The 27991-nt window shown below is 52.3% G+C and overlaps 1 protein-coding gene and 1 pseudogene across 1 annotated transcript; one reads left to right on the top strand and one right to left on the bottom strand.

Annotated features, from left to right (window-relative positions):
• The first annotated feature begins 1164 nt into the window (after positions 1–1164).
• CRYBG2 (crystallin beta-gamma domain containing 2) lies at positions 1165–27991 on the top strand. The gene is made up of 20 exons (XM_050793963.1): positions 1165–2595; positions 2647–4212; positions 4616–4663; positions 4749–4861; positions 5025–5154; positions 8845–8984; positions 9791–9917; positions 10220–10255; positions 10600–10736; positions 10897–11023; positions 11287–11426; positions 11535–11661; positions 11915–11947; positions 12078–12190; positions 17494–17623; positions 20226–20365; positions 20762–20885; positions 25224–25382; positions 27533–27692; positions 27800–27991. Exons 1-20 carry the CDS (start codon positions 1216–1218, stop codon positions 27886–27888), a joined length of 5019 nt encoding a protein of 1672 aa, XP_050649920.1. The 5' UTR covers positions 1165–1215; the 3' UTR covers positions 27889–27991.
• LOC126956563 (60S ribosomal protein L34-like) lies at positions 22056–22431 on the bottom strand (annotated as a pseudogene).

Below are 27991 nucleotides of genomic sequence, written 5' to 3'. Positions count from 1 at the left end.
CTGTCACTCAGGCTGAAGTGCAGTGACATGATCATAGTTCATTGCAGCCTGGGCTCAAGTGATCCTCCCACCTTAGCCTCCAAGGTAGCTAGGGCTACAGGCACACACCACAATGCTGGCTAATTCTTTTAATTTTTTGTAGAGACTTGTAGAGTCTTGTTATGTCACCTAGGCTGGTCTAGAACTGCTGGCCTCAAGCAATCCTCCCGCCTCTGCCTCCCAAAGTGCTGGGATTACAGGTGTGAGCCACTGCACCCAGCTCTGAGAGGCTCCGTTTAGACCTACACCTGCCCCTGTGCTTTGAAGACCATCAGCAGGTGCTCATGCCCGTATACACGTGTGCACACCTGCTAACGTTTGGTTACAAATCTCCAAGGTGACAGCAGAAAGTTGATGAGCCAGCATTTTAGGTTATAAGGCGAGTATTTTGGGTGTGGTGGCATGTGCCTGTAGTCCCAACTACTTGGGAGGCTGAGGCAGGAGGATCACTTGAGCCCAGGAGTTCAAGGCTGCAGTGAGCTATGATCATGCCACTGCACTCCCGCCTGGGTAACAGAGCTAGATCCTGTCTCAAAAACAAAAAACAAAAAAGGCAGGGGGAGGTTTCATTGCTTCTCTTACTGGACTCTGGCAAGACTCCAGTGTTGTGGCTGAGGACCCTGATGCTTGAAGGGGAGAAATGGCCAGCTAGTGAGCAACTAAGGAACCCAGCTCTGTTTGAGGCCAAAGCCCATATTTCCCGAACAGAGTTAGAACAACGCTTGCCCCGTTTTCAGCTTTCTAGTTTTCAGCTCTTGGGGGACTAGACCTAGGGCTCTGTGGGCAGAGTCCCAGCGCCCCCATAGACCTGTAGGTCAGCTGCATCTTCCCTTCTGCCTTCTTTCTTTTCTCTCCATCTGGGCTCAGGCCTCAGCTTCACCTTTGAGGGACCCTGACCTAGGAGATCACCTGAAAGTCAGGGAGAGGGATGGATGAGGAGCTCTGATCAACCAAATCAGAGTTGAGACTACCATGCCGATTTCACAGATGACAGCAATGACCTGAAAGGCCAAGCGATTTGCCTGAGGTTCCTGGCCTGACTGGGCTAGGGGTGGTTATTCTGCACTTTGGGAAGCCACTCTCACCACCCTCTGACCCTCATCTCTCTTCCTCCTCTGCAGGGAGCTGGACCACAGTGGGACAAGGACACCTCCAGACAGGTTGCCAGGGCCCCACATGGAGGAGGCAGGTGGGCCCATGGCCCGGGCCAAGGCCCGAGTGGTAAGTGCCACACTGACATGGCGGCAGCGGCCCCCTGCCCAGGAAGAGATCAAACATGGTTTTCACAAGGTGTCCCTGGTGTCAGGGGCCCAGATGGAAGCCCCCCAGAAGGAGATGTTTGAGTTCAGCCGTCGAGAGGGAGTCAATGGCTTTGCAACACAGGAAGAAGAGACCGTGAATTGCCAGGGCCCTCGGGATACGGCTGGCTCCAAGAACTTCCAGAGCCATGGACCCATCTTTTCCAAGAAGTACACACCACCTCCCAAGGAGAAAAGGCCTGAGCAGAGGCTGAAGGAGGCTGTGGACCAGAGTGATGGCAGCCGCCGAGATCCCAGGACTGAGCCCCCACGTGTGGGAGCTATGGCCAGGACTGAGCTTTTGGTTCCCCTGCCTGGGCCCCGAGAGCCAAGTCCCCATCCAGGTGTAGGTCTCACCAGTGGGAGCTCCCGGAGCCTCGAGGAACACCGAGTGACACGCACTGTGCGGACCACCACGGTGGTGAGAGGTCATGTGGACCAGCGGGTGAGCAGCTCTGTGACTGTGAGGCCAATGTCCTCAGGCGAGGCCCTGCCACGGGGCCGTCAGGTCGCTCGCATGGTGCAGCCAGTGGTTGTGGGCTCCCCACCAGGCTCGCCCAGCCGCAGCCAGGCTGTGAAAGTGCTAAGTAACCTCGTACCTGCTGGGCACAGCCCCCCTGCCAGCCACCTGCCCAGGCCCACAGCTGGAGTGCCGAGAAGCACAGGTCTGGGCAGCACAGTGGGGGCAGCCTTGAGGCAGCTGCCTGAGACTGGGACAGCAGAGCTTAAAGACAGCTCTGGCCTGGTCTCTACAGGCATCCCAGCCAGTGCTCACCTGCCTAAGAATCAGGATGTCCCTGCAGCCTGTGCAGATCGAGACCAGGGCAGAGCCCCGGATGCCAGGGCCTGTGAGCTCTGGCAGGTGCTGGGAGCCCCCAGTTCCACTGAGCTCCCTCTCCAGACTTCTCAGGGTCAAGCATCAGTCCCCTCCTCTCCCAGACTCCAGACCCATGTCCCCTCTCCAAGCCTAGCCCACCCTGCAAAGCAGCCTGTGGTGCCCACTCACGCCAGGGCCCAGCTCACTCCCCTTGTTCTGCCCCCTATAAAAAGGGAAGGGCTTGTGGACCCCCCTGCTGCCACCATGCTGCCCATGGTGAGGAGGGAGCATGTGACAATCCCTGAACAACCTCCTGCTCCATCCTCTATAAGAAGGAAGGATGTCCCCAGCCCAGGAGGTCTTTCTGCTCCATCGTCCCCAAGCAATAAGTTTGTTCAGAACTCTGAAAATGTCCCTGTCCTCACCTTTACCCAGAAGGAGGTGGTGTGGGGCCCCGGTGCTCCTGCGGCCGCGTCCCCCACCCGGAAAGAGGTCGTGAAGGGCCCCGGTGCTCCTGATGCCTCATCCCCCACCCAGAAGGAGGTGGTGCAGGAGTCCAGTGCCCCTGATGCCTCGTCCCCCACCCGGAAAGAAGTCGTGAAGGGCCCTGGTGCTCCTGCTGCCTCATCTCCTGCCCAGGAGGTGGTGCAGGGGTCCAGTGCTCCTGCTGCCTCGTCCCCCACTGGGAAAGAGGTTGTGAAGGGCCCTGGTGCTCCTGCTGCCTCATCTCCCACCCAGGAGATGGTGCAGGGGTCCAGTGCTCCTGCTGCCTCGTCCCCCACCTGGAAAGAGGTCGTGAAGGGCCCCGGTGCTCCTGCTGCCTCATCTCCTGCCCAGGAGGTGGTGCAGGGGTCCAGTGCTCCTGCTGCCTCATCTCCCACCCAGGAGGTGGTGCAGGGGTCCAGTGCTCCTGCTGCCTCGTCCCCCACTGGGAAAGAGGTCGTGAAGGGCCCTGGTGCTCCTGCTACCTCATCTCCTGCCCAGAAAGAAGTGGTGCAGGGGTCCGGTGCTCCTGCTGCCTCATCCCCCAAGTCAACTGAGGTTGTCCAGGGCCCAGAAGGCAGCCCTAGCATCCAAAAAGAGGCTGTCCAGGGTATTGCAGGCAGCCTTGCTCCACCCCTCACTAAGGAAGAGACTGTTCAAGACCCAGCTGCTCCTGCCACCTCACTCCCCAAACAGGACAAGGGGGTCCAGGACTCTGAAGGGAGCCCCATCTCATCTCTCACCCAGGAAGAGGTTGTGCAGGACCCTGCTGTTCTCCCTGCCCCATCTTCCTCAGTGGACAGAGTGTACCCCAGCCCAGGAGGCACCCCTGCCCCAGTGCCAACAGGAGCAGAGGCCAGCACGGAGTCCCAGCTTGTCTCTGACTCCACCGAGGGCAAGATGTGCCCAGAGACATTGAGGGAGGAGGATGAGGTGGCCCTGGCCACTGACCTGGAGATATTTCTGGATACCCTGCGGAGCATGGAGCCCCCTGAGATCCTCCGCACTCACCGGCTGCCACGAGCCCCTCGCTCCTCCTACTTGTCCATGTATGCCACACTGCCTGCCATTGAGGAGGACCAGCCAGGGCCATGGGTGCTGGGCCCCGGCCCCCAGGAGGTGCCTTCACTGGAAGAGAAAGAGGAGGAGGAGGAAGAGGAACCAGAGAACCCCTATCTAAGTGATGACGAGAAGCTTCAGCGCAGGCAGGAGAAAGCTGGGCCCAACCCCTCCTGGGACCTCCACCCTGCCAGGCCCACCCAGGTCTCCTGCTCTCCTCTAGAGATGATGAAGAAGCATGTAGCAGGAACCAAGGGCCCCCACTTAGAGCTGGGGTTGGAATTGCAGGGAGGCACCAGACCCACTTCCCGTCTCGGAGGCAGCCTTCTTTTCGGCAGTCTGGTGCCTGCCACCAAGGAGGCCTCCACCCCGGAACCGCTGGGCACAAAACTATCTGCCCTGCTGCCCCATGGGGCACCGGGGCTCAGGAAGGTGCCAGGACAGTTGCCCCTGCTTTGCAGTGAAAGACCATCCCTGACGGAGAAGCTTGCCTGTGCCCTGCCCCTAGAGGAGTGGGTAAGTGAGGCCTTGGGTGGTGTGAAGAGAGTGGTGCTGGGAGTCAGAGTCTGGGGGCAGAGCCTTCTGTCTGAAGTCTGGTTCAGTTGACCTGTGCAAGCCACATCTCTCTGGGCCTCAATCTCCCTATCCCTACTGTGGGAGGTTTGTACTGTGGATTCCAAAGGGCATGGGGGCTCCAAGATCCTGGGAGCTGAGGAAGGCGGGTGATGAGCACCCAGCTCCTGGGACAGGCTGATGAGTCCTCTGGGGGTTGGGAACAAGTGTGAGCATCCTCTATGCACCAGCTCCTTGGGGGTGGAGGTCAATAGGGAGGATGTGGGATCTTTGGAATGGCAGGTTGTGGGGAGGCAGGAAAGAGGTGACACCACAGGACTTACTTTATCACCTGCCTCCGTTTCAGAGCCCAGCCTTAAAGACCCAGGGCAAGCCGAACACCAGGCCTGGAAAGGTAGGGTTGTGGGGGCAAGCGGGTGGGGGCAGCAGGAGGCAGGGGCCTGGGGTGAGAGCCTGAGGACCCCTCTGTGCCTTCTCAGGTGATCGTCTTCTCGGAGTCTGGCTGCCAAGGCAGTGGCAGGGAGGTCTGGGGAGACATTGTTGATGCCTCAGGCTGGGCCCCCGTAGCCTCCATAAGGGTAGTTCGAGGCTGGTGAGTGGGGAGTGCCCAGCAGGGCACCTGGCTGTGAACCCGGGGGGGTGCAGAGGGGAGTGAGAAGTGACCAGGCCAGCCTGGGAGAAACCCCATCAGCTACCCAGCAGCCCTGGGCACATACTCCTCCCCATCTGTGACCCTGGAATCTCTGTGCCCACAGCTGGGTGCTGTACGAAGAGCCAGAGTTCCGGGGTCAGAAGCTGGTCCTGCCTGAAGGAGACATGGAACTCAGAACCCCAGAGACAAAGTGGAGTCCCCAAGGCATCGGCTCCCTAAGGAGGGTTGTCTGGGTGAGTGACTTGCAGGTGGGAGACGGCCTCGCGGTGCCTAGAGTTGAAATCCCTGAGGACTCACGCCTGTAATGCCAGCACTTTGGGAAGCCAAGGCAGGTGGATCGGCTGAGGACAGGAGTTGGAGACCAGCCTGGCCAACATGGTGGAACCCTGTGTCTACTAAAAATACAAAAATTAGCGGAGTGTGGTGGCATGCGCCTGTAATCCCAGCTTCTCGGGAGGCTTACTTGAACAGGAGAATTACTTGAACCCGGGAGGCGGAGGCTGCAGTGAGCCTAGATTGCACCACTGCACTCCAATCTGGGTGACAGAGTGAGACTCCGTTTCAAAAGAAATTCCTGGGAGAGATCTTATGGGGGTAGCGAGCAGAGGGGCTTCATATGGACTGGTCTGTAGATTCCTGACCATGGAGCTGACTGGGGAAGAAAGAGATTCTGGGAAATGGGCAGCCTGGCTTGAGGAATCAGAGCCCAGGCAGAGGCCAAGCTCAGCTTGGGAAAGCAGCCTTGGGAAGTTTGAGTGCATGCTCAAGCAGGAAGGGGAGAGAGCAGCAGAGACGAGGTGGGAGGGGATGTTCGGGTTACCTGCCCCCCAGGGGCCAGCTTGCAGGCCCCCAGTCAGACCTGAGGTGCCAGGCATGTTTGCTCATTCATTTGCTCACAGATCCTCACTCATGTCTAATATGTGCCAGGCACCGATGCCAGGCAATGGGCAGTGCGGGGAGATCCCCTCTCTGCCCTGCAGGACTTACAGTCAAGCTAGGCTATGAGGATTGGGTTTGGAGCAGGGACGCCATATAACCAGACTAGGGATTTATAAACATCCCACTGGCTGGCTGCCAGGTGGAGAAAAGAGGGATCCTGGAGGGAGGGAGACCAGGATGGGCTGTGCTTTCCAGCCAAGGGGCACCTCTGATTTTTGAGGAAGGGCTCTGTGGTTTGAAAAGTTAACATTGGGCCGGGCGCGGTGGCTCAAGCCTGTAATCCCAGCACTTTGGGAGGCCGAGACGGGCAGATCACGAGGTCAGGAGATGGAGACCATCCTGGCTAACACGGTGAAACCCCGTCTCTACTAAAAAAATACAAAAAACTAGCCGGGCGAGGTGGCGGGCGCCTGTAGTCCCAACTACTCGGGAGGCTGAGGGCAGGAGAATGGCGGGAACCCGGGAGGCGGAGCTTGCAGTGAGCTGAGATCCGGCCACAGCCTCCAGCCTGGGTGACAGAGTGAGACTCCGTCTCAAAAAAAAAAAAAAAAAAAAAAAAAGAAAAGAAAAGTTAACATTATAATTTCAAAGACCAGGCACGGTGGCTCACGCCTACAATCCCAGCACTTTGGGAGGCCAAGTTGGGGCATCACTTGAGATCAGGAGTTCAAGACCAGCCTGGCCAACATGGTGAAACCCCGTCTCTACCAAAAATACAAAAATTAGCCAGGTGTGGTGGCAGGTGCCTGTAATTCCAGCTACTCGGGAGGCTGAGGCTGGAGAATCGCTTGAACTCAGGAAGCGGAGGTTGTGGTGAGCTGAGATCGTGCCATTGCACTCCAGCGTGGGCAACAAGAGTGAAACTCTGTCTCAAAATAACAATAATAATTAATAATAATAATTTCATGTTTGTAAAGTGAAAACAACAATATTGTTTTCACAGCATAGTAATAAACTACCAAAATTAAGCTTGACACCAGAAGGAAGAGCAATGACTCTAAAAGCAGTGTCTATCAGGCATTTTGGTTCTTTTGGTTTGTTTGATTTTTGTTTCTTTCTTTTTTTTTTTTTTTTTTTTTTGAGACAGAGTCTCATTTTGTCACCCAGGCTGGAGCGCAGTGTCGTGATCTCGGCTCACTGCAAGCTCCACCTCCCGGGTTCACGCGATTCTCCTGCCTCAGCCTCCTGAGTAGCTGGTACCACAGGCACCTGCCACCATGCCCGGCTAAATTTTTTTGTATTTTTAGTAGAGATGGGGTTTCACCATGTTAGCCAGGATGGTCTCGATCTCCTGACCTCGTGATCTGCCCATCTCAGCCTCCTAAAGTGCTGGGATTACAGGTGTGAGCCACTGCGCCCGGCCTGATTTTTGTTTCTAATGAAAGAATGAATAACTGAGTCCAGAGCTGTTGCAATCTTCCTGGTAGGAGATGATGAGAGCTCATTAGCCTTAACTAGGACAGTGGCCCAGGAGGAGGGGACAGTTTTCAAAGCCTCTCCAGAGGCTGGGCGTGGTGGCTCATGCCTGTAATCCCAACACTTTGGGAGGCTGAGGCAGGTGGGTCACCTGAGATCAGGAATTCAAGACCAGCCTGGCCAACATGATGAAACCCTGTCTTTTCTAAAAAAAATACAAAAAATTAGCCTGGCGTGGTAGCGGGCACCTGTAATCCCAGCTACTTGGGAGGCTGAGGCAGAAGAATCGCTTGAACCCAGGAGGCAGAGGTTTCGGTGAGCCAAGATCACGCCACTACACTCCAGCCTGGGCAACAAGAGCGAAACTCTGTCTCAAAAAAGAAACAAAGCCTCTCCAGAAACACGCAAATGTTTACGGACAATTAATTGTGAACTTCTGACAATAAATTTAACTTCATGTGGGAGGTAATGACTACAAGAGAAAAGCAAAGGCTTTGAAGTCAGATGTTTCTGGATTCCTTTGATTCATTCAGCATTGATTGGGTGCCTGTTGTGTGCCAAGCACATGGGAGATGCTGGGTTGCAACAGTGAACAAAAACTATACTGCTCTACTACTTACAAGCTGTGTGACCTTGGGCAGATTGCTTAACTTCTCCGAGCCTCACTTTCCTTACCTGTGACTGGATGAATAACACCCACTGGGAGGACTAAATGAGATAGGGAAGGACATGACCTAGCACAGTGCCTTGCATGCAGTAGATGCTTCGTACATATTTGATGAATGAGTGAGTGAATGAAAATGGTCCTGGTGGGGAAGAAACACTCAGAATACAAAGAGGATCTGCTGCTTCCTGGGATGAGGTGCAGGCAAAGCCAGTCTGGACAGAGGCAGGAATCGTACCTAAAGGAGGGGTCAAAGTTGGAACTCAGGAAGTGACTGTCCATCTTGCCCATCCTCCCACCAGGCTGGAAGTCAGGCTACCCAGAGGTAAGGCTATGGGCCTGGCACTTTGCAGGGTCTCCCAGGAACTTTAGTCCCAGGTCCCAAAGGTTCAGCAAGGGACCCGCATGGGCTTTGGTCTCAGGCTTGGCTGGTTGACCTTGCAAAGACCACCCTAGTCACTTTCCTGGTCTCTGGGGGAATGGCCACAAAGGTTTTCCCAGAAGCTATTTGGAGCCCTGGCTAAATGGACTTGGGGAGGCGGGGTGTTGTCCAAGGGGGCTGTTTATATATCTTTTCTTTTCTTTTTGAGACAGAGTTTCATTCTTGTTGCCCAGGCTAGAGTGCAATGGCTTGATCTTGGCTTACCGCAACCTCTGCCTCCGAGGTTCAAGCGATTCTCCTGCCTCAGGCTCCCGAGTAGCTGGGATTTCAGGCATGTACCACCACGCCCAGCTGATTTTTTATTTTTAGTAGAGACTGGGTTTCTCCTTGTTGGTCAGCTGGTCTCGAACTGCTGACCTCAGGTGATCCGCCCACCTCGGCCTCCCAAAGTGCTGGGATTACAGGCGTGAACCACCACACGCAGCTGTTTATATATATTTAATTTCCCCCCTCCTTCCATAGGACTACAGGACCCCGGAAATCAGCCTCTTCTCTGAGGAGGGCCTCAAGGGGGCGCAAGTGAAGCTAAGAGAGGCCTTGAAGAATTCCCAGGGTCTGGAGAAGCCCCTGCAGGTGGCATCTGCCACTGTCTCTGCAGGACTGTGAGTCTGGTCTATTCTAGAATCTCTTCATTTGACATTCACTGTGCTGGGTGCTGGGGGCACAGAGGTAACAGAACCCAGTTCTTGCCTTCAGGAGTGCTCAGTCCACTGGCGGGGTCAGGCAAGTAAGCAGACAATAGCAATTCAGATTTTTGGGGTGAGGGAGCACAGAAAAACACCATACCATGAGAGGCAGAGTGTGGAAGTCAGAGAAACCTTCCTGGAGGAGGAGACGCCATATTGGGATGAGTTGGCCAAGAATCTAAGCTCCATGAGGGCAGAGATTTTGTATGTTTGTTCACTGCTCTATCCCTGATGCCTGTAGCAGGGTCTGGCACACAGCAGATGCTTCTAAATATTTGTCAACCGAATGAATGGGGAAAAGAGTGTATCTGGCAGAGGGAATAACACATGCAAAGGCCCAGAGAGGAGAGGGTTAAGCTTCAAATTTTCAGTCTAGCCGGTATGAGCAACAAGTGGGAAGAATTGAGTCCCAGGGAGAAGGAGGAGGCCAGATTGCAGAGCCTCTTTGCATAGCTGGGTTTTATTGTGAGGCTAACAGGGAACTACTGGGGTTGCTGAAGCAGTTTTCCATGCATGCTAGAGAAAAATGCTCCAGCTGTTGTGTGAAATTAGAGAAGGCAAAGTCAGAGGAAGGGAGACCAATGTGGCTACTGCAAGAGATTATACGAGACTGATGGGAGCCTCCCCAGAAAACCTCCTTTTCCCCTCTAAACCTTCCCTCCCACCTGCCAATCTGTGTCCCTTGAAGTCTGAGGTGCAGCAGCCTCTCTGCCTTCCCCCAGGTGGCTACTGTACCCCAAACCATTATTTGAAGACACTCCCTACATCCTGGAACCTGGAGAGTACCCCACCTCAGAGGCCTGGGGCACATCGGACCCCAGCGTGGGCTCCCTGAAGCCCATGAGATTGGTAAAGAACAGGGCACACCCACAGGCCAGGAGGTCTAGGCTCTGCCCCTTGTCCCAAGTAACATGGTCCTGCAGTCGGTGGGAAGGGACGGGGGATGAAGTTAAAACAGCACCCCTTGGAGACTGCTTCCTGGGAGCTGCTATTGGGAATGGGAGTGGAAGGAGAGGGAGGATTAACCTAAGAGGTGGGGGAAGAGGGAAGACATGGGGTTGGGGTTCTCAGGATCAAGAAAATCCTAGATCCCCAGCCCCATCTGTCTTTCCCATCTCTGGGCTGGTGTCTCAGCTCTGTCTCCTCTGCAGGGCTGCCCAAGTGTGGAGAAGCCAGGGGAGCCGAGGGTAAGAGTCTGGGCTTAAGAGCCAAAGAGGGCCTTTGGTGGTGGGGTGCAGGTGTCTGGTTATCATGGTCTGGACAGGAAATCCAGAGAGGAGGGCACTGGGGGCCAGAAGCTGGGTCTAGGGAGATGGGACCTGATGGGCTCACTGGGAACTTGCTTTTGATGTGTAAGAAGGTCAGAGGTCAGAGTAGAGACAGGAATCGGGTAAGGGGATGGAGTTCAGTGAGAAGGTGGGAGGACTGGGGGGTGCCACATTGGCCCGATGCTGGGCAGAGCCATTCCTGAGCTGGCTGTGTGTTTGGGTCCAGATGACTCCCTGCCATCCTGACACCCGTTTTCCCCCAGGCTGTGGTGTATGAGGCCCCCGGCTTTCAGGGCCACAGCTGGGAAGTGAGCCAAGACATCTACAACCTTCAGCAGCCAGAGGACAGCCAGAGCCCCCACCTGGCCTCTGTGGGGTCCCTGAGAGTTCTCGGGGGCTGGTGAGAACTCAGGACCCTTCCTTCCATTTCATCACCTCCACTGGCCTTTACCCTTGGGAGTGGGGAGTGACCTGGGCTGCGTAGGGGTGGGGACAGCTATCTTATTCATCCATGGGCCTCTATGACTGAACCTGCCTGTCCGTCCTTCTGCTTTTGCCAGCTGGGTGGGCTACGAGAAGGAGGGCTTTCGGGGCCACCAGTATCTGCTGGAGGAGGGGGAATACCCAGACTGGTCACACTGGGGAGGCTATGACGAGTTGCTGACCTCCCTCCGGGTCATCCGGACGGTAAGCAAAGGCAATTGGCCCACCTGGCCCCAGGCAGCCCTCCCCCAGTACAATTTGTGGAGGGAAGAATTTGTACCCCCTCTCTGTGTTCTCCCTGGAAGTGTTCCCAGAGGTCTAGCCTCTCTTCCCTCTGCTGCTCTTCTCCAGGCCGTACTGTCAGCCTCACCCCTAATTCCCCGGGTGGGCTGTGACCCTCGGGTCTGGGCACTCCCAGGGGTTTCGGTTTGTGGGCGGGAAAGACCTGACTGTCCCTGGGAACCCAGGACTTTGGGGACCCGGCCATCGTGCTATTTGAGGCCATGGACTTCGAGGGGCATGGCGTGGAGGTGAGCAAGGCATTGCCGGATGTGGAGCTGGTGCAACACGGCCCCAGCACACAGGCCATCCACGTGCTCAGCGGCGTGTAAGTGACCCGGGCTCCGGGAGCGGGTTGGGCCCGGGTGAGCCGGGGGCGGTTCCAGGAGAGGTGCAGGCTCTGTCCCAGCTGACCCGCGCCCCGTCCTTCCTGCAGGTGGGTGGCCTACCAGGAGGTGGGCTTCTCCGGAGAACAGTACGTGCTGGAGAAGGGCGTGTACCGTAACTGCGAGGACTGGGGCGCGGGCAACAGCGCCCTCGCTTCGCTACAGCCGGTCCTACAGGTGCGTGCCGGCCGCGGGGGGCGGGGCCGCCGCGGGGGGCGGGGCCTCCCCGGTGGCGGGACCTGGAGTTCGGGTGCGCCCCGCCCCCACGCAGAGGTAGCGGGCTGGAGGACCTGCCTGGGCGCTCGGGGCGGGGCCTTGGGAGGTGACCGGGCCGAGGGTGTGGCCGCGGGGTGGGCAGTACTGAAACCTAGAGGAGCGGAGGCGGGGGGCCGGCACTCTCCCTAATTCTCAATTCCGCCCCTCCCTTCAGGTCGGGGAGCACGATCTGCACTTCGTCTCAAAGGTAAGGCGGGGACTCCGCAGGGAGTCTTTGGGCTCCCGTCTCTCCCCTCGTTTCAAACCTCTCCCCTCCCCACTGTTCTCGGCCCTACTCCATCGCCCTTCTTCCCCTCATCTCCCCTCTCTGCCTCCAGATTCAGCTTTTCTCCCGCCCCGACTTTCTGGGCGACCACTTCTCCTTTGAAGATGACCAGGCCGCTCTGCCCGCCTCCTTCCGACCTCAGTCCTGCAGAGTCCACGGCGGCAGGTGAGGACGTGGAAGGGTGAAGGGCTGGGGGCGCTGGGGCAGAGGCGGGGCTGCAGGAGGAGAGTCTTTCAAATGATTTCCTTCCTTTGGCTACCTTGGGATGAGCTGTTCTGTCTTGCGCCTTTCAATTTTAAAATAAACAAAATAAAATAAGGTTTTAATGGAAAATGGAAAACTGTAGATTGTATAATATAAAGATAAATCTTATTTCCTCTATTCGTGTGCTCTTTTAAATTTTCAGTGGAGTATTTTAAATCCTTGACCCAACGTAAAATTTCATGGGTAAACACTTCAACGTGTGTCTCTTTTTCCCCACGTAGCCAGAAGTCATTATCACATCTAATAAAATTAATAACAATTTGTTCATATTACCCAATACCCAGTCCGTGTTCAGATTTCTCCTATTGTCTCAAAAATACATTTGTGAAATTAACTTGTTTTTCTCAGCATCCAAATAAGGTCCTTGGGGCAGGTTTCGTCATGTTGGCCAGGCTGATCTCAAACTCCTGGGCTCAAGCTATCTGCCACCTCCGACTTCCAAAGAGCTGGGGTTACAGGCATGAGCCACCCACCGTGCCCGGCCGACCCCAGTAGTTTTTGTTGTTGTTGTTGTTGTTGTTTTTTGTTTTTGTTTTTGAGACAGAGTTTTGCTCTGTTGCCCAGGGTGGAGTGCAATGGTGCGATCTCAGCTCATCGCAACCTCTGCCTCCCAGGTTCAAGCGATTCTCCTGCCTCAGCCTTCCCAAGTAGCTGGGATTATAGGCATGTGCTACCAAGCCCAGCTAATTTTGTATTTTTAGTAGAGATGGGGTTTCTCCATGTGGGTCTGGCTGGTCTTGAATTATCAACCTCAGGTGATCCGCCCACCTTGGCCTCCCAAAGTGCTGGGATTACAGGCATGAGCCACCGCACCTGGCGACCCTAGTAGTTTTGATAATTTTCTTGATATAAGATACTCCAGGATCACTTTGTACATTCTTTTTTGCTCCAAATCTAGAATTGGCTATTTGCCATGGAACGCTGGTTCCTTTTAGTGGCAAATGGTATTTAGAGACCAAAATCTGCATGCTAGGTGTTTCAAAGTTATAATGCCCATATCACAACTAATAGTAAAAACCACTGAATGCTGTTGGGAGTTTCCTGTGTGGGTTTTTTTTTTTTTTTTTTTTTTTTTTTTTTTTTGAGATGGAGTCTCGCTCTGTCGCCCAGACGGGAGTGCAGTGGCGCTATCTTGGCTCACTGCAACCTCCGCCTCCTGGGTTCAAGCAATTCTGCTTCAGCCTTCCAAGTAGCTGGGAATACAGGTGCCCACCACCACGCCCAGCTAATTTTTGTATTTTTAGTAGAGATGGGGTTTCACGATGTTGGTCAGGCTGGTCTCAAACTCTTGACCTTGTGATCCACCTCCCTCAGCCTCCCAAAGTGCTGGAATTACAGGCATGAGCCAGCGCGCCTGGCCTCTTGTGGTTCTTTTTGTCCTCAGGATATTCAACTATAACCTATTTGTTATGTATTAGTTCAAATTACTGTGTCTTAAACACATTTGAAATAATACTTTTGTGTGTGTAGTTATGTCACCAACCTAATATACAGTTAGGTTCATTAATTGATTTTCAGTTTTAAGGAATACTTTTCATTTTTATCTATTTCTGGATTCATTTTTGTTTTTGTTTGAGACAGGGTCTCACTTTCCATTTGGGCTGGAGTGCAGTGGTGTGAACACAGCTCACTGCAGCCTTGACCTCCTGGGCTCAAGGGATCCTCCTGCTTCAGCCTCCTGAGAAGCTGGGACCATAGGTGCACACCACCATGCCCAGCTAATTTTTTTACTTTTTTCTAGAGATAGGGGTCTCACTTTGTTACTTAGGCTGGTTTCAAACTTCTGGGCTCAAGCAATCCTCCCTTCTTGGTCTCCCAAAGTGTTGGAATTACAGGTGTAAACCACTGCACCTGGCCCTAATTCTGTTTTCCTATGAATAGTTGCCTGTGGGCACGGTGGCTCCATGGCACGGTGGCTCATGCCATGAGCCACCATGGGCACGGTGGCTCATGCCTGTAATCCCAGCACTTTGGGAGGCTGAGGCAGGAGTCCAGGAGTTCAAGACCCATCTGGGCAACATAAGGAGACCCTGTCTCAACAGAAAAATTTTTTTTTTTTTTTTTTTTTTTTTTTTTTTTTTTGAGACGGAGTCTCGCTCTGTCGCCCAGGCTGGAGTGCAGTGGCCGGATCTCAGCTCACTGCAAGCTCCGCCTCCCGGGTTTACGCCATTCTCCTGCCTCAGCCTCCCGAGTAGCTGGGACTACAGGCGCCCGCCACCTCGCCCGGCTAGTTTTTTTGTATTTTTAGTAGAGACGGGGTTTCACCATGTTAGCCAGGATGGTCTCGATCTCCTGACCTTGTGATCCGCACGTCTCGGCCTCCCAAAGTCAACAGAAAAATTTTTAATTAGGTGGGTGTGGTGTCATGCACCTGTAGTACTACCTACTCAGGAGGCTGAGATGGGAGGATTGTTTGAGCCCAGAAGTTGGAGGCTGCAGTGAGCTATGATCACAGCACTGCACTCCAGCCTGCGCAACAGAGTAAGGTCTTATCTCTAAAATAATAATTATTACATGAAATATTTACGTGGTTCCTGCCTTAGCTCAGGCTGCTATCACAAAATACCATAGTTTGTGTGGTTTAAATAAGAGAAATTTATTCTCTCACAATTCGGGACACTAGGAAATTCAAGATCAAGGTGCTGGCCACTTCACTTCCCCAGTGAGGCCTTTCTTCCTGGTTTGCAGAAGGCCATCTTCTCACTGTGTTCTCATGTAGTGAAGAGAGAGAGTAGGAGCTCCTGTCTCTTCCTCTTCTTTTTTTTTTTTTTTTTTGAGGTGGAGTTTCACTCTTGTTGCCCAGGCTGTAGTGCAATGGCGCAATCTCAGTTCACTGAAACCTCTGCCTCCTGGGTTCAAGCAATTCTCCTGCCTCAGCCTCCTAAGTACCTGGGATTACAGGCATGCGCCACCACAGCCAGCTGATATTTGTATTTTTAGTAGAGATGGGGTTTCTTCATGTTGGTCAGGCTGGCCTTGAACTCCCGACCTCAGGTGATCTGCCCGCCTCGGCTTCCCAAAATGTTGGGATTACAGGCGTGAGCCACTGCACCCGGCCCCTTCCTCTTCTTTTAAGGACACTAATCCCATCATGGGTCCCACCCTCATGACCCCTAAACCGAATTACCTCCAAAAGGCCCCGCCTCTGAATACCATTACATTGAGGGTTATGGCTTTAGCATATGATTTTGGGAGGACACAGACATTCAGCCTATAACAATTCCAAAGCCAACAGCTTTCATCTCTGTCCCTGCCACCTTTTTCCCTCTCTCCCCCTGGTAGAAATCTTTTGTTTGTTTGTTTGTTTGGTGTGTGGTGTATTCATCCACCGGCTTTTTTGTTATTGTTGTTAAGATATAAGCAAATATGGCCGGGCGCGGTGGCTCAAGCCTGTAATCCCAGCACTTTGGGAGGCTGAGACGGGCGGATCACGAGGTTGGGAGATCGAGACCATTCTGGCTAACACGGTGAAACACCGTCTCTACTAAAAAATACAAAAAAACTAGCCGGGCGAGCAAGACTCCGTCTCAAAAAAAAAAAAAAAAAAGATATAAGCAAATATACACTCATAAATTTCCATATAACTATAGACACCAAATATTTATATTTTGTTTTCCCTCTCCTCCATTTTCTTACACAAAAGGGAGCATACTATAACCAAGTTAATATAATAAAAAAACACTAAATTGTACACTTTAAAAGTGTGAATTTTGGCCAGGTGTGGTGGGAGGACGCTCTGGGAGGCCGAGGTGGGTGGATCACTTGAGGTCAGGAGCTCGAGACCAGCCTGGCCAAGATGGTGAAACCCCATCTCTACTAAAAATACAAAATTAGCTGGGCATGGTGGCACATGCCTGTAGTCCCAGCTACTCGGGAGGCTGATGAATTGCTTGAACCCAGGAGATGGAGGTTGCGGTGAGCTGAGATCGCGCCATTGCGTTCCAGCCTGGGCAACAATAGCGAAACTCCATCTCAACAACAACAACAACAACAACATAGTGTGAATTTTATGGCATGTGAATTGTATCTCAGTTTTTTTTTTTTTTTTTTTTTTTTTTTTTTTTTTTGAGACGGAGTCTCGCTATGTCGCCCAGGGTGGAGTGCAGTGGCCGGATCTCAGCTCACTGCAAGCTCCGCCTCCCGGGTTTTTACGCCATTCTCCTGCCTCAGCCTCCCGAGTAGCCGGGACTACAGGCGCCCACCACCTCGCCCGGCTAGTTTTTTGTATTTTTTAGTAGAGACGGGGTTTCACCGTGTTAGCCAGGATGGTCTCGAACTCCTGACCTCGTGATCCGCCCGTCTCGGCCTCCCAAAGTGCTGGGATTACAGGCTTGAGCCACCGCGCCCGGCCTGTATCTCAGTTTTTTAAAGGAAGTTGGCTATAAACACTGTTATGCACCTACTTTTTTCATCTGTTTGGAGATCACTTTATATCCCTTTAAGAGCTCTGTTTCGTTCCACTTAACTGCTGCATTATACTCCACTTTTTCTTAATTTATTCAGCCAATCCACTATTGATGGACATCTGGGCTGCTTCCACCCTTCTCTGTTGCTGAAGTACTATAATGAATAGCCTCCTGCATGTGTTATTTCATGTTCTCAAAGGGTGTCCTTGGGATGGATTCCTAGGTATGAGATTGCTGAGTAATTACTCATGGAGTTTTGCTTAATATTGCCAAATTCCCCTCCATAGGGGCAGTATGATTTCATTCAGTCTTTTCTTTTCTTTTTTTTTTTTTTGAGATGGAGTCTCGCTCTGTCGCCCAGGCTGGAGTGCAGTGGCCGGATCTCAGCTCACTGTAAGCTCCGCCTCCCGGGTTTACGCTATTCTCCTGCCTCAGCCTCCTGAGTAGCTGGGACTACAGGCGCCCGCCACCTCGCCCGGCTAGATTTTTGTATTTTTTAGTAGAGACAGGGTTTCACCGTGTGCGCCAGGATGATCTCCATCTCTTGACCTCGTGATCCGCCCGTCTTGGCCTCCCAAAGTGCTGGGATTACAGGCTTGAGCCACTGCGCCCGGCCTCATTCAGTCTTTTCTTAAGTCTGACCTCATTCCCTGCTGCTGTAGTGCCTGTTCATCCTTGACCTCCCCTGGGACAGGGGGTCATGATCAAGTCTTCATTCCCTCTTCTGTATCTCAGGGGAACCTGGGCAGGCCAAGGACAGGTAGGCTCACATACCCTTCATTTCTTCCCCTTCCCCAGCTGGATCCTGTTTGATGAGAAGAACTTCAAGGGTGACCAGCACATTCTCTCTGAGGGCGAGTTCCCCACTCTCACAGCTATGGGCTGCCTAGCCTCTACGGTCCTGGGTTCTCTCCAGAAGGTATCCCTGGTGAGTTTCCATGTCCTGTTCCAGGCAATCCTGGAAGCGGAAGTTGCTGCTGGGGGAGTTCTGGACACAGAACTTGTGTGCTGGTGCGGGGGTTGACTCCAGTGTTTATAGAACCCCCCTAGGTCCCCTTGACTCTGGGGCTGTAAAGCCAGTTTAGTTTTCTAGCTCTTCATTGAGCACCCACTGAGACAGGACCTGGGGACATGGAAAGAAATCGGACACAGCCCTGCCTGTAAGGAACCCATGGTCCCATAGACATAAAGATTACATGCAGAGTGGTACATCCAGATACAGAAGTGGTGCGGGGATGGTGGGACTAACACTCAGGGCTGGGTGGGGCAGGGGCCAGTGCTGCCAAGGTGATGTTCCACGCAGGGAGGAGTGATAGGACCAGCTAAAAAGATGGCCCTGCCTGCCGCAGACCAATGGGAAGGGGCAAGGCAGTGGGGTTGCTGCTACAATGACCCAGAGTGAATTGTGATGTCCTTCACCTAGGAAGAGATGGATGGAAGTGACCACAATAAGGGGCTAGCATCTGTAGGACTTGGTGACTGTGTGGCCAGTGGGGGCAGTACTCAGTCAGAACGGGTGATGCTTACTGAGTGCATAGTATGTGCCAGATGGTGTTTAAAATTAAAAGGCTTCACACCAGCCAGGCGCGGTGGCTCATGCCTGTAATCCCAGCACTTTGAGAGGCCGAGGCGGGCGGATTACCTGAGGTAAAGAGTTCGAGACCAGCTTGGCCAACATGGTGAAACTCTGTCTCTACTAAAAATACAAAAATTAGCCGGATGTGATGGTGCATGTCTGTAATCCCAGCTACTTGGGAGGCTGAGACAGGAGATTCGCTTGAACCCACGAGAATGTCACTGTACTCCAGCCTGGGTGACAGAACAAGACTCTGTCTCAAAGGAAAAAAAAATGGCTTGCCACATATACTAAACCTTTTTAATCTTCTCCACAACGCTGAGAGGTGTGTTCCCATTATTATCTCCCTTTTCCAGATGTGGAAACTAAGCCACAGGCTCCAGGTCACATAGTTGGTAACAGGCAAAGCCAGGCTCTCCCCCAGGCAGCTGGTTCTGGGGTCCTAGTCCTTTGCAACTACATGTTGGGCTCTGAAGACAGATAAACCTGGTTCTGAAGCCCGGCTTTAGGTCCCTGAGCAAGTGATTTACCCTCTTCAGCCTGTTTCCTCCCTATTAAGTGGGGGATGATAATAGCTTCTACCTTATAGGGTTGTTGAAGAGTTATAATGAGATCAGGTAAAGTGCTTAGCATAATATGGCCTGTAGTAAACCCTGATGAATGTGAGCTGCTATTATTATCAGTATTATTGTTGTTATTGTTATCATGAAGATGAAAAGGAGAAATCTAGAATGAGGCCAGGTGCGGCGGCTTGTGCCTATAATTCTAGTACTTTGGGCCGTGCGTGTTGGCTCATGCCTGTAGTTCTAGCACTTTGGGAGGCCAAGGCGGGCAGATCATGAGGTCAGGAGTTCGAGACTAGCCTGGCCAACACGATGAAACCCCGTCTCTACAAAAATTAGCTGGGCATGGTGGCTCTTGCCTATAATCCCAGCTACTTGGGAGGCTGAAGCAGGAGAATTGCTTGAACTTTAAAGGTAGAGGTTACAGTGAGCTGAGATTGCGCCACTGCACTCAAGCCTGGGTGACAGAGTGAGACTCCATCTCAAAAAAATTAAGTAAATAAATTCTAGCACTTTGGGAGGCTAAGGCAGGAGGATCACTTGAGCCTAGGAGTTTGAGACCTGCCTGGGCAACATGGTGAGACCCTGTCTCTACAAAAAATTAGCTAGGCATGGTAGCAGAGTCCCAGCTACTCAGGAGGCTGAGGTGGGAGGATCACTTTAGCCCAGGAAGTTGAGGCTACAGTGAGCTGTGATTGCACCACTGCACTCCAGCCTGGGCAACAGAGCGAGACTCCGTCTCAAAAAAAAAAAAAAAAAAAAAAAAAAAAAAAAAAAAATCTAGGCCAGGCGTGATGTAATTACAGGATTACTCCTGTAATCCTAGCACTTTGGTAGGCCAAGGTGGACAGATCACCTGAGGTCAGGAGTTCGAGACCAACCAGGCTAACATGGTGAAACCCCATCTCTACTAAAAGTACAAAAATTAGCCGAGCATTGTGGCACGTGCCTGTAATTGCAGCTACTCAGAAGGCTGAGGCAGAAGAATTGTTTGAACCCAGGAGGCGGAGGTTGCAATGAGCCAATATCGCGCCACTGTACTCTAGCCTGGGCAATAAGAGCAAGACTCCATCTCAAAAAAAAAAAAAAAAAAAAAAAAAAAGCCCCAGGTTTCCATCCTGGCTCAGAGTGCCAGGTTAGTTCTGAGAAGTGCTATTTACCAGAGAGGAGGTTTGAGGGGGAAATTGGGGGCCCAGCCTGGCACTTACTGCCTCTGAGAATCGGGGGCACTCGGCTGCCAGCGTCCAAGAGTCGGTGGCCCTGCAGAACTGAGCTCAGGAGGGAAGAAGGCCTGACATACAGATCTGGGAGTCTGGGTGTCTGGGATTGTGGGACTGTGTCTGGGACTTGGGCTCTCAGAGCCTCACCCTTGTCTGTCTCCTGGGCCCCAGCACTTTTCAGAGCCTTCGATTTTCCTGTATGGACTCCAGTGCTTCGAGGGGAAGGAGATCGAGCTCAGCAGGGAGGTGCGGAGCCTGCAAGCCGAGGGCTTCAACAACCACGTGCTGTCCGTGCGGATCAAGGGGGGCGTGTGAGTGCTGAGGGGAGGCACGGGTGCGGGGGCTGCTGGTGGGGATGAGTCATGGCAAGACGGAGATCCTGGGGGTCTCTGGCCTCTTTCCCCTCCCACTTTTGCCCCACTCCCCTCCAAGCCAGGAAGGAGGGAGAAGTGCAGACTGAGAAGGGTCACTGGCTCTCAGGGCTTAGACCTCAGCTTGGTGGGCTTCTCAGGATCCTACTTTACCCTGCAAACCCCAAATCTACTTCCCAGCCTCCCTCTCCGTCCTGGGAACCCTATTCCAGGCAGAGGAATCCCTGCATGAGAGAAGAGGAGGTGGAGAACGTTTTGACGTCTGTGTCTCCTCCTCTACCTGTCTGTCTGTGTGTCTGTGCTCTTCTCTGTGTCCCTGACACCTGCTGGGCCCAGTTGGGTGCTATGTGAACACAGTGACTTCCGGGGCCGCCAGTGGCTGGTGGGAAGCTGCGAGATCACCAACTGGCTGACCTACAGCGGCACCCAGAGGGTGGGCTCCCTCTACCCCATCAAGCAGGTGGGTAGCGTGGCTGGCGCTGAGCATGTCTGGGGCTGAGCGTGTCTGGGCAGGCCTTTCTGGATGAGTGTCTAGCTGTGTGTTTCCCAAACACAGCATTTGTGTACTTTTGTCACAATTTTTGCCACATCGTCATTCCTCTTGAGCTATTGTCTACTTAATATTTTTCTCTAGATTAACTCTCTTTTTAAAAGTCTTTTAATTAATTTTTATTTCTCAAAAAAGCTTTTTTTTTTTTTTTTTTTTTTTTTTGAGACAGAGTCTTGCTCTGTCACAAAGACTGGAGTGCTGTGGCAACATCTTGGCTCACTGCAACCTCCACCTCCCAGGTTTAAGTGATTCTTGTGCCTCAGCCTCCCAAGTAACTGGGACCACAGGCACGTGCCACCACGCTCAGCTAATTTTTGTATTTTTAGTAGAGGCAGGGTTTCACCATGTTGGTCAGGCTGGTCTCGAACTCCTGACCTCAAGTGATCCACCTGCCTCCGTGTCCCAATGTGCTGGGATTACAGACATGAGCCACCATGCCTAGCCCTTTTTTTTTTTTTTAAGATGGAGTTTTGCTTTTGTTGCCCAGGTTGCAGGTTGGAGTGCAATCGCACAATCTCGGTTCACTGCAACCTCTACCTCCCAGGTTCAAGTGATTCTCCTACCTCATCCTCCCAAGTAGCTGGGATTACAAGCATGTGCTACCACAACTGGCTAATTTTGGGGGATTTTTTAGTTTTTGTTTTTTGTGTTTCGAGATGGAATCTCACACTGTTGCCTGGGCTGGAGTGCAATGGCATGATCTCGGCTCACTGCAACCTCTGCCCCCGGGTTCAAGCAATTCTCCTGCCTCAGACTCCCAAGTAGCCGGGATTACAGGTGCCTACCACCATACCCGGCTAATTTTTTGTATTTTTAGTAGAAACAGGGTTTCACTGTGTTGGCCAGGTTGGTCTCAAACTCCTGATCTTGTGATCTGCCCACTTCAGCCTCCCAAAGTGCTAGGATTACAGGCATAAGCCACTGTGCCCAGCTAATTTTTGTATTTTTAGTAGAGATGGGTTTTCATCATGTTGGCCAGGCTGGTCTCGAACTCCTGACCTCAAGTGATCCACCTGCCTCGGCGTCCCAATGTGCTGGGATTACAGGCATGAACCACTGTGCCTAGCCCCAGCCCAATGTTTATTTAGCTTTCTGAGTCTGTGCTTGTGCCTTCAACACTTTCATAATGATTTTCAGCTGCTGCGTAAGGCCAGCAGGCTTGATCCTGTCACAAACACATTTAGCACACATGGAACCGCCATAGGCCCTCCTGACATGTTTTTTGTTTGGGACAATCTCATAAGTACTTTAGAAACTCACGGCATGAACCCCTTGAAGTCTGCCTGGGCACACGCCACAAGCAGATTTTGGTGCTTTCCCAACTTTGTTGGTATAAAGGTCAACAATTCTATTACCAGGGGCTCGGGACTGCCTAGTTTTGTTAGAGGCTGTACCATAGGAAAACCTATAACAACAATATGTCAAATGCTGGAACATTCTGAGTGTCTCTAGACAACATCCCCAGAAGAGGAAAAAGAAAAAAAAAATCACATTTTTTTTTTTGTAATTTTTTTTTTTAGTAGAGACGGGGTTTCACCGGGTTAGCCAGGATGGTCTCGATCTCCTGACCTCGTGATCCGCCCGTCTCAGCCTCCCAATGTGCCGGGATTACAGGCTTGAGCCACCGTGCCCAGCCTCACATTTTTTTTTTACTTTACCCTTGTCGTAAGGAATGATATCTATAAAGTCATGAGTTTCATGTGTATATATGATTTTTTCTTTCTTTCTTTTTTTTTTTTGAGATGGAGTCTCGCTCTATCGCCCAGGCTGGAGTGCAGTGGCACGATCTCAGCTCACTGCAAGCTCTGCCTCCCGGGTTCACGCTATGCTCCTACCTCAGCCTCCCGAGTAGCTGGGACTACAGGCGCCCGCCACCACGCATGGCTAATTTTTTTTGTATTTTTAGTAGAGATGGGGTTTCACCGTGTTAGCCAGGATGGTCTCGATTTCCTGACCTCATGATCCACCCGTCTTGGCCTCCCAAAGTGCTGGGATTACAGGCCTGAGCCACTGTGCCCGGCCTGATTTTTTTTAATAGACGTAATAAATACATTACCATTAATTTTTCAAAAATGAGTTATAGGCTGGGTGTGGGGGTCACGCCTGTAATTTCATCACTTTGGGAGGCTGAGGAGGGAGGGTTGCTTGAGCCCAGGAGTTCCAGACCAGCCTGGGCAAGATGGCAAGACCCCATGTTCCTCTACAAAAATTACAAAAGAAATGAGCTAGGTGTGATGGCCTGTGCTATAGTCCCAGCTACTTGGGAGGCTGAGGTGGGAGGATCACCTGAGCCCGGGAGTTTGAGGCTGCAGTGAGCCATGATGGCTCCACTGGCACTCCAGCCTGGGTGACAGAGTAAGACCCTGTCTCAAAAAAAAAAAAAAGTTGGCCGGGCGCGGTGGCTCAAGCCTGTAATCCCAGCACTTTGGGAGGCTGAGACGGGCGGATCATGAGGTCAGGAGATTGAGACCATCCTGGCTAACACGGTGAAACCCCGTCTCTACTAAAAAATACAAACAACTAGCCGGGCGAGGTGGCGGGCGCCTGTAGTTCCAGCTACTCGGGAGGCTGAGGCAGGAGAATGGCGTGAACCCAGGAGGCGAAGCTTGCAGTGAGCTGAGATCCGGCCACTGCACTCCAGCCTGGGCAACAGAGCGAGACTCTGTTTCAAAAAAAAAAAAAAGTTGATCCACATGGGACTGAAAGTGATCTCATGGACCACCCACTGGTAGTTAGCATACCTCACCTGGGGAAGCACTGCCTGCATATGTTTCTGTACGTCCGTGCCTTCATGTCTGAACATCAGTATCGTTAATGCACATGTGCAGATAAATGGTAAGGCCATGGGCTGTGTGTGTATGTATGTGCGCTTGCATGTTCCCATTTGAGGGTATTTCTGTGCCCATCAGGTTATTTGTGTCCATGCCTCTGTGTGCTCTGGTGATGACGTGTGTGTGTGTGTGTGTGTGTGTGTATCTGTGGGAGTACAGTCATTGTTTTATTTGTATTAATTAATTTATTTTTGAGACGGAGTCCTACTCGGTCACCCAGGCTGGAGTGCAGTGGCATGATCTCAGCTCACTGCAACCTTCATCTCCCGGGTTCAAGAGATTCTCCTGCCTCAGCCTCCCGAGTAGCTGGGAGTACAGGCGTGTGCCACCACACCCGGCTAATTTTTTTTGTATTTTTGGTAGAGACAAATATGTTTGCCATGTTGGCCAGGCTGATCTCGAACTCCTGACCTCAGGTGATCCACTCGCCTCAGCCTCCCAAAGTGCTGGGATTACAGGCGTGAGCCTCTGCGCCCGGCCGGGTGTACATTTATGACTGCGCATACTTGTACTTGTGACACCATTGACAGTGTGTGTATCTTTGTATAGGGATATTTGTATAGTCCTTGTATTCAAGACTCATAACATCATTGCTGGGAGAAATCTTGGAGATTATCTCCACCCCTCACATTTTACAGATGGGGAAATAAAGGCCCAGAGAAGTGGACACGGATTTGCTCTGCAATCTTGGGCAAGTACAGTACCTCCTTAGACCTTCGTTTCCTCATCTTTAAAATGAGGATAACATGTGTCATGGGTCTGTTTTGAGGACTGAAGGTAATGTAGGTAAAACCCTTAGAACAGTGCTTGAGTGAGTCAGCTCTCAACAAATGTTAGCTGTGATTATTGTTACTACTATTATTACTTTCACTACCATCTAAGAGCTCCAGCTGATTTATGGCAGAGCCGTGTCTGATGTCTGACAGTCCAGTGTCCACCCTGTCAGGAACCCTCTTCAACACAGGTGTGTGTGCATTTCTTTCTGTAAGTATGTGTGCACATCTGTATGCCCACACACATCCATCCTTGTAGCAAGCAGAGCTGCCTGGTATGGAGTAGACTGCATGGATCTGTGGTTAGAACATCTGAGTTGGATGGCTGCGTGTATCCATGTGTCTGTGTCTTCTGTGAACTTCTTTGCCACCGTGTGGACCAGAGGTGTATCTGTCAGTTTGTCCCTCTGTACACATCTGTGGGTATCTCTACGACCACGAAACTGTGTGTGTGTGTGTGTGATACATGTGCTCTCCATATGTGTGTGTAAAAAAGCGTTGACTTAGAAACAGAGTCAAGGAAAGTTTGGGGACAGGAAGGAGGGCTTGGGAGCCTGATACTGGAGAGTCCAGAGTTGAGGGTATTGGGGGCCCAGGTCATCCCTCCCTGGCACCCCTGACTCTCAGCCTCTTTCTGCCACCAGCACCGGGTTTATTTCCGCCTCTGGAATGCAGCACTGGGGGGATTCCTGGCAGTGCCGGACCATGTGGAGGACATGAAGGCAGGCCGTGTGGTGGTCTCCGACCCCCGAGCGGGAGGTAGCTGCATCTGGTACTACGAGGATGGGCTGCTGAAGAACCAGGTACTGATACAGGGGCTGGGACAGGGACACCCTGGCCCTAGGCATTTGTGGGTCCACGCTGAGGAGTCCAATCCCAATCAGGAACACAGAGGGACGCACACAGAAGCCAGGACCCTGGGGAGGGGAGAGTGCAGACTGTGCCCCCTGGGCAAGTCATGCTCTTCTCTGGGCCTCAGTCTGCAAAAACAAGAGCAATGAACTGGGTGCTTCTAAGGGACCTCCCAGCTCTGATGCCTATGACAGAACTTGAGCCCTATTAATAATGGTAGATTTGGCCAGGCATGGTGGCTCATGCCTATAATCCCAACACTTTGGAAGGCCGAGGCAGGAGGATTGCTTTGGACAGGAGAGGACAGGAGTTTGAGGCCAAAGAAAAAATTAACTGGGTGTAGCGGTGCATGCCTGTAGTCCCAGGTACTCAAGAGGCTGAGGTGGGAGGCTTGAGCCCAGGAGTTAGAGGCTGCAGTGAGCCAGGGTTGCGCCATTGCACTCCAGCCTTGGTAACAGCACAAGACCTGATCTCAAAAATAAATAAATAAATAAAAATAAAAATAAGAAAAAAGGTAGATTTACTCCACACACATTTCTTGAGCACCTACTATGTGCCAGGCTCTGTTCTAGATGCTGGGGATATAGCAGTTATAGACAGAATTAGCACCTACCCTCCTGAAGCTTACATCCTAGTGGGGAGAGATAGACAGAAATAACTTTTTTTTTTTTTTTGAGATGGAGTCTTGCTCTATCGCCCAGGCTGGAGTGCAGTGGCACGATCTCGGCTCACTGCAAGCTCCGCCTCCCGGGTTCACGCCATTCTCTTGCCTCAGCCTCCCGAGTAGCTGGGACTACAGGTGCCCGCCACCAGGCCTGGCTAAGTTTTTGTATTTTTAGTAGAGACAGGGTTTCACCATGTTAGCCAGGATGGTCTCGATCTCCTGACCTTGTGGTCCACCCGCCTCGGCCTCCCAAAGTGCTGGGATTACAGGCATGAGCCACTGCGCCCGGCCATACAGAAATAACTTAAATGGGCAGAATATCTTAGTGTCTTAGATGATGAAAGTTCAATAGAGGAAGATAAATCATGAAAGGAGAATAGGCCAGGCGCGGTGGCTCACGCCTGTAATCACAGCACTGTGAGAGGCTGAGTGAGGCAGGAGGATCTCTTGAGCTCAGGAGTTCAAGACCAGCCTGGGCAGCATAATAAGACGCCATCTCCACAAAAAGTAAAAACACTAGCCGGACATGGTGGCATGCACCTGTAGTCCCAGCTACTCAGGAGGCTGAGGTGGGAGGATTGCGTGAGCCCAGGAGATTGAGGCTGTGGTAAGCTATGATCACACCACCGCACACTAGCCTGGGCAACAGAGGGAGACTCTGTCTCAAAAAAAAGGGAGCATAGGAAGTATCAGGTATGATATGGGAGCCTTTCCTGAGAAGATGACATTTGAGGGAGGCAGCCGTGCAGATATCTGAGGGAAGAGTGTTCCAGGCAGAGAGAACAGCCAGTGCAAAGGCCCTAGGAAGGAACATGCCTGGGATTGCTCTGGGCTAGCAAGGCTAGCTGGGTGGCTAGAGTGAGTTGAGTGAGGGGGAGGTAGCAGGAGATGAGGCCAGAAAGGTTATGGGGACTGTAGGTATTTATAGACCATTGAGAGGTTTTGTCTTTTACTTAGAATGAGAGAGATGGCTGATCACGTGCCAGGCTCTGCACTGAGTTCTTCACACAAATGCCTCCTATAATCTTTAGTCTAGAGTAGCATGGGGCAGGTCTTTTTATATTCCCCATTTTACAGGTGAGGAAACCAGAGCACAGAGAGGTTAGGTAATTTGCTGAAAGTCACACAGCCAGTAAATGTGTAGAGATTTGTCTGATGCTAAAGCCTAGGCTTTGAAAGCCAGTCATGGAAGGATTCCTGGAGGAGTTAATATTTTTCTTTCCAACCCTTTTATGTTTTCTCATGCTGAACCCTTGCAAAAGCCAGCATTTGGGGATTTCCATCCCCAAGGAAACTGAAGCTGAGGAGGATTAAGAGATTTGCCCAGGGCCACAGTCCCTAAGAGCCAGGATTTGGAGCAGATGTGTCTAGGGTTTCTTGGGTACAGTAGAGTCCCTGTGGGGAGGAACAATGCCTGATGACCTCCTGGGGCCTCAGATGGCCCCCACCATGAGCCTGCAGGTAATTGGACCCCCTAGCCCAGGCTCCAAGGTGGTGCTGTGGGCCGAGAGCCGCCTGCCGCGCCAGACGTGGAGCATCAGTGAATCCGGCCACATCTGCAGCCAGATGTTCGAAGGCCAGATCCTGGATGTGAAGGGTAAGGTGGGATGTACGGGGAAGAGGGCTCCTGAGGGGACTGAGAGCCATGGAGTCCCAGCTCTCTCTGACTATCTCCCTATCTTTTAATCCCCATCCCACCCCCAGGAGGCCGGGGCTACGACCGGGACCACGTGGTGCTATGGGAGCCGGATGAGGACAGGGCATCCCAGATCTGGACCATCCATGTGCTTTGAACCTTTTCACCTCACCTTCCAGCCCTGGAGGCTTTTGCTGGAATGAATGTTTTTATAGGGTTTTTGTTGTAACATAAGCTGTTTTCTAATATGCTGCCAGGTA

The sequence above is a fragment of the Macaca thibetana genome, chromosome 1 (genome assembly GCF_024542745.1).
Source record: "Macaca thibetana thibetana isolate TM-01 chromosome 1, ASM2454274v1, whole genome shotgun sequence".
NCBI classification, from domain to species: Eukaryota; Metazoa; Chordata; class Mammalia; order Primates; family Cercopithecidae; genus Macaca; species Macaca thibetana.
Note: the sequence above shows the minus strand (reverse complement) of the source record. Positions and strands in the feature narration are given on the sequence as shown.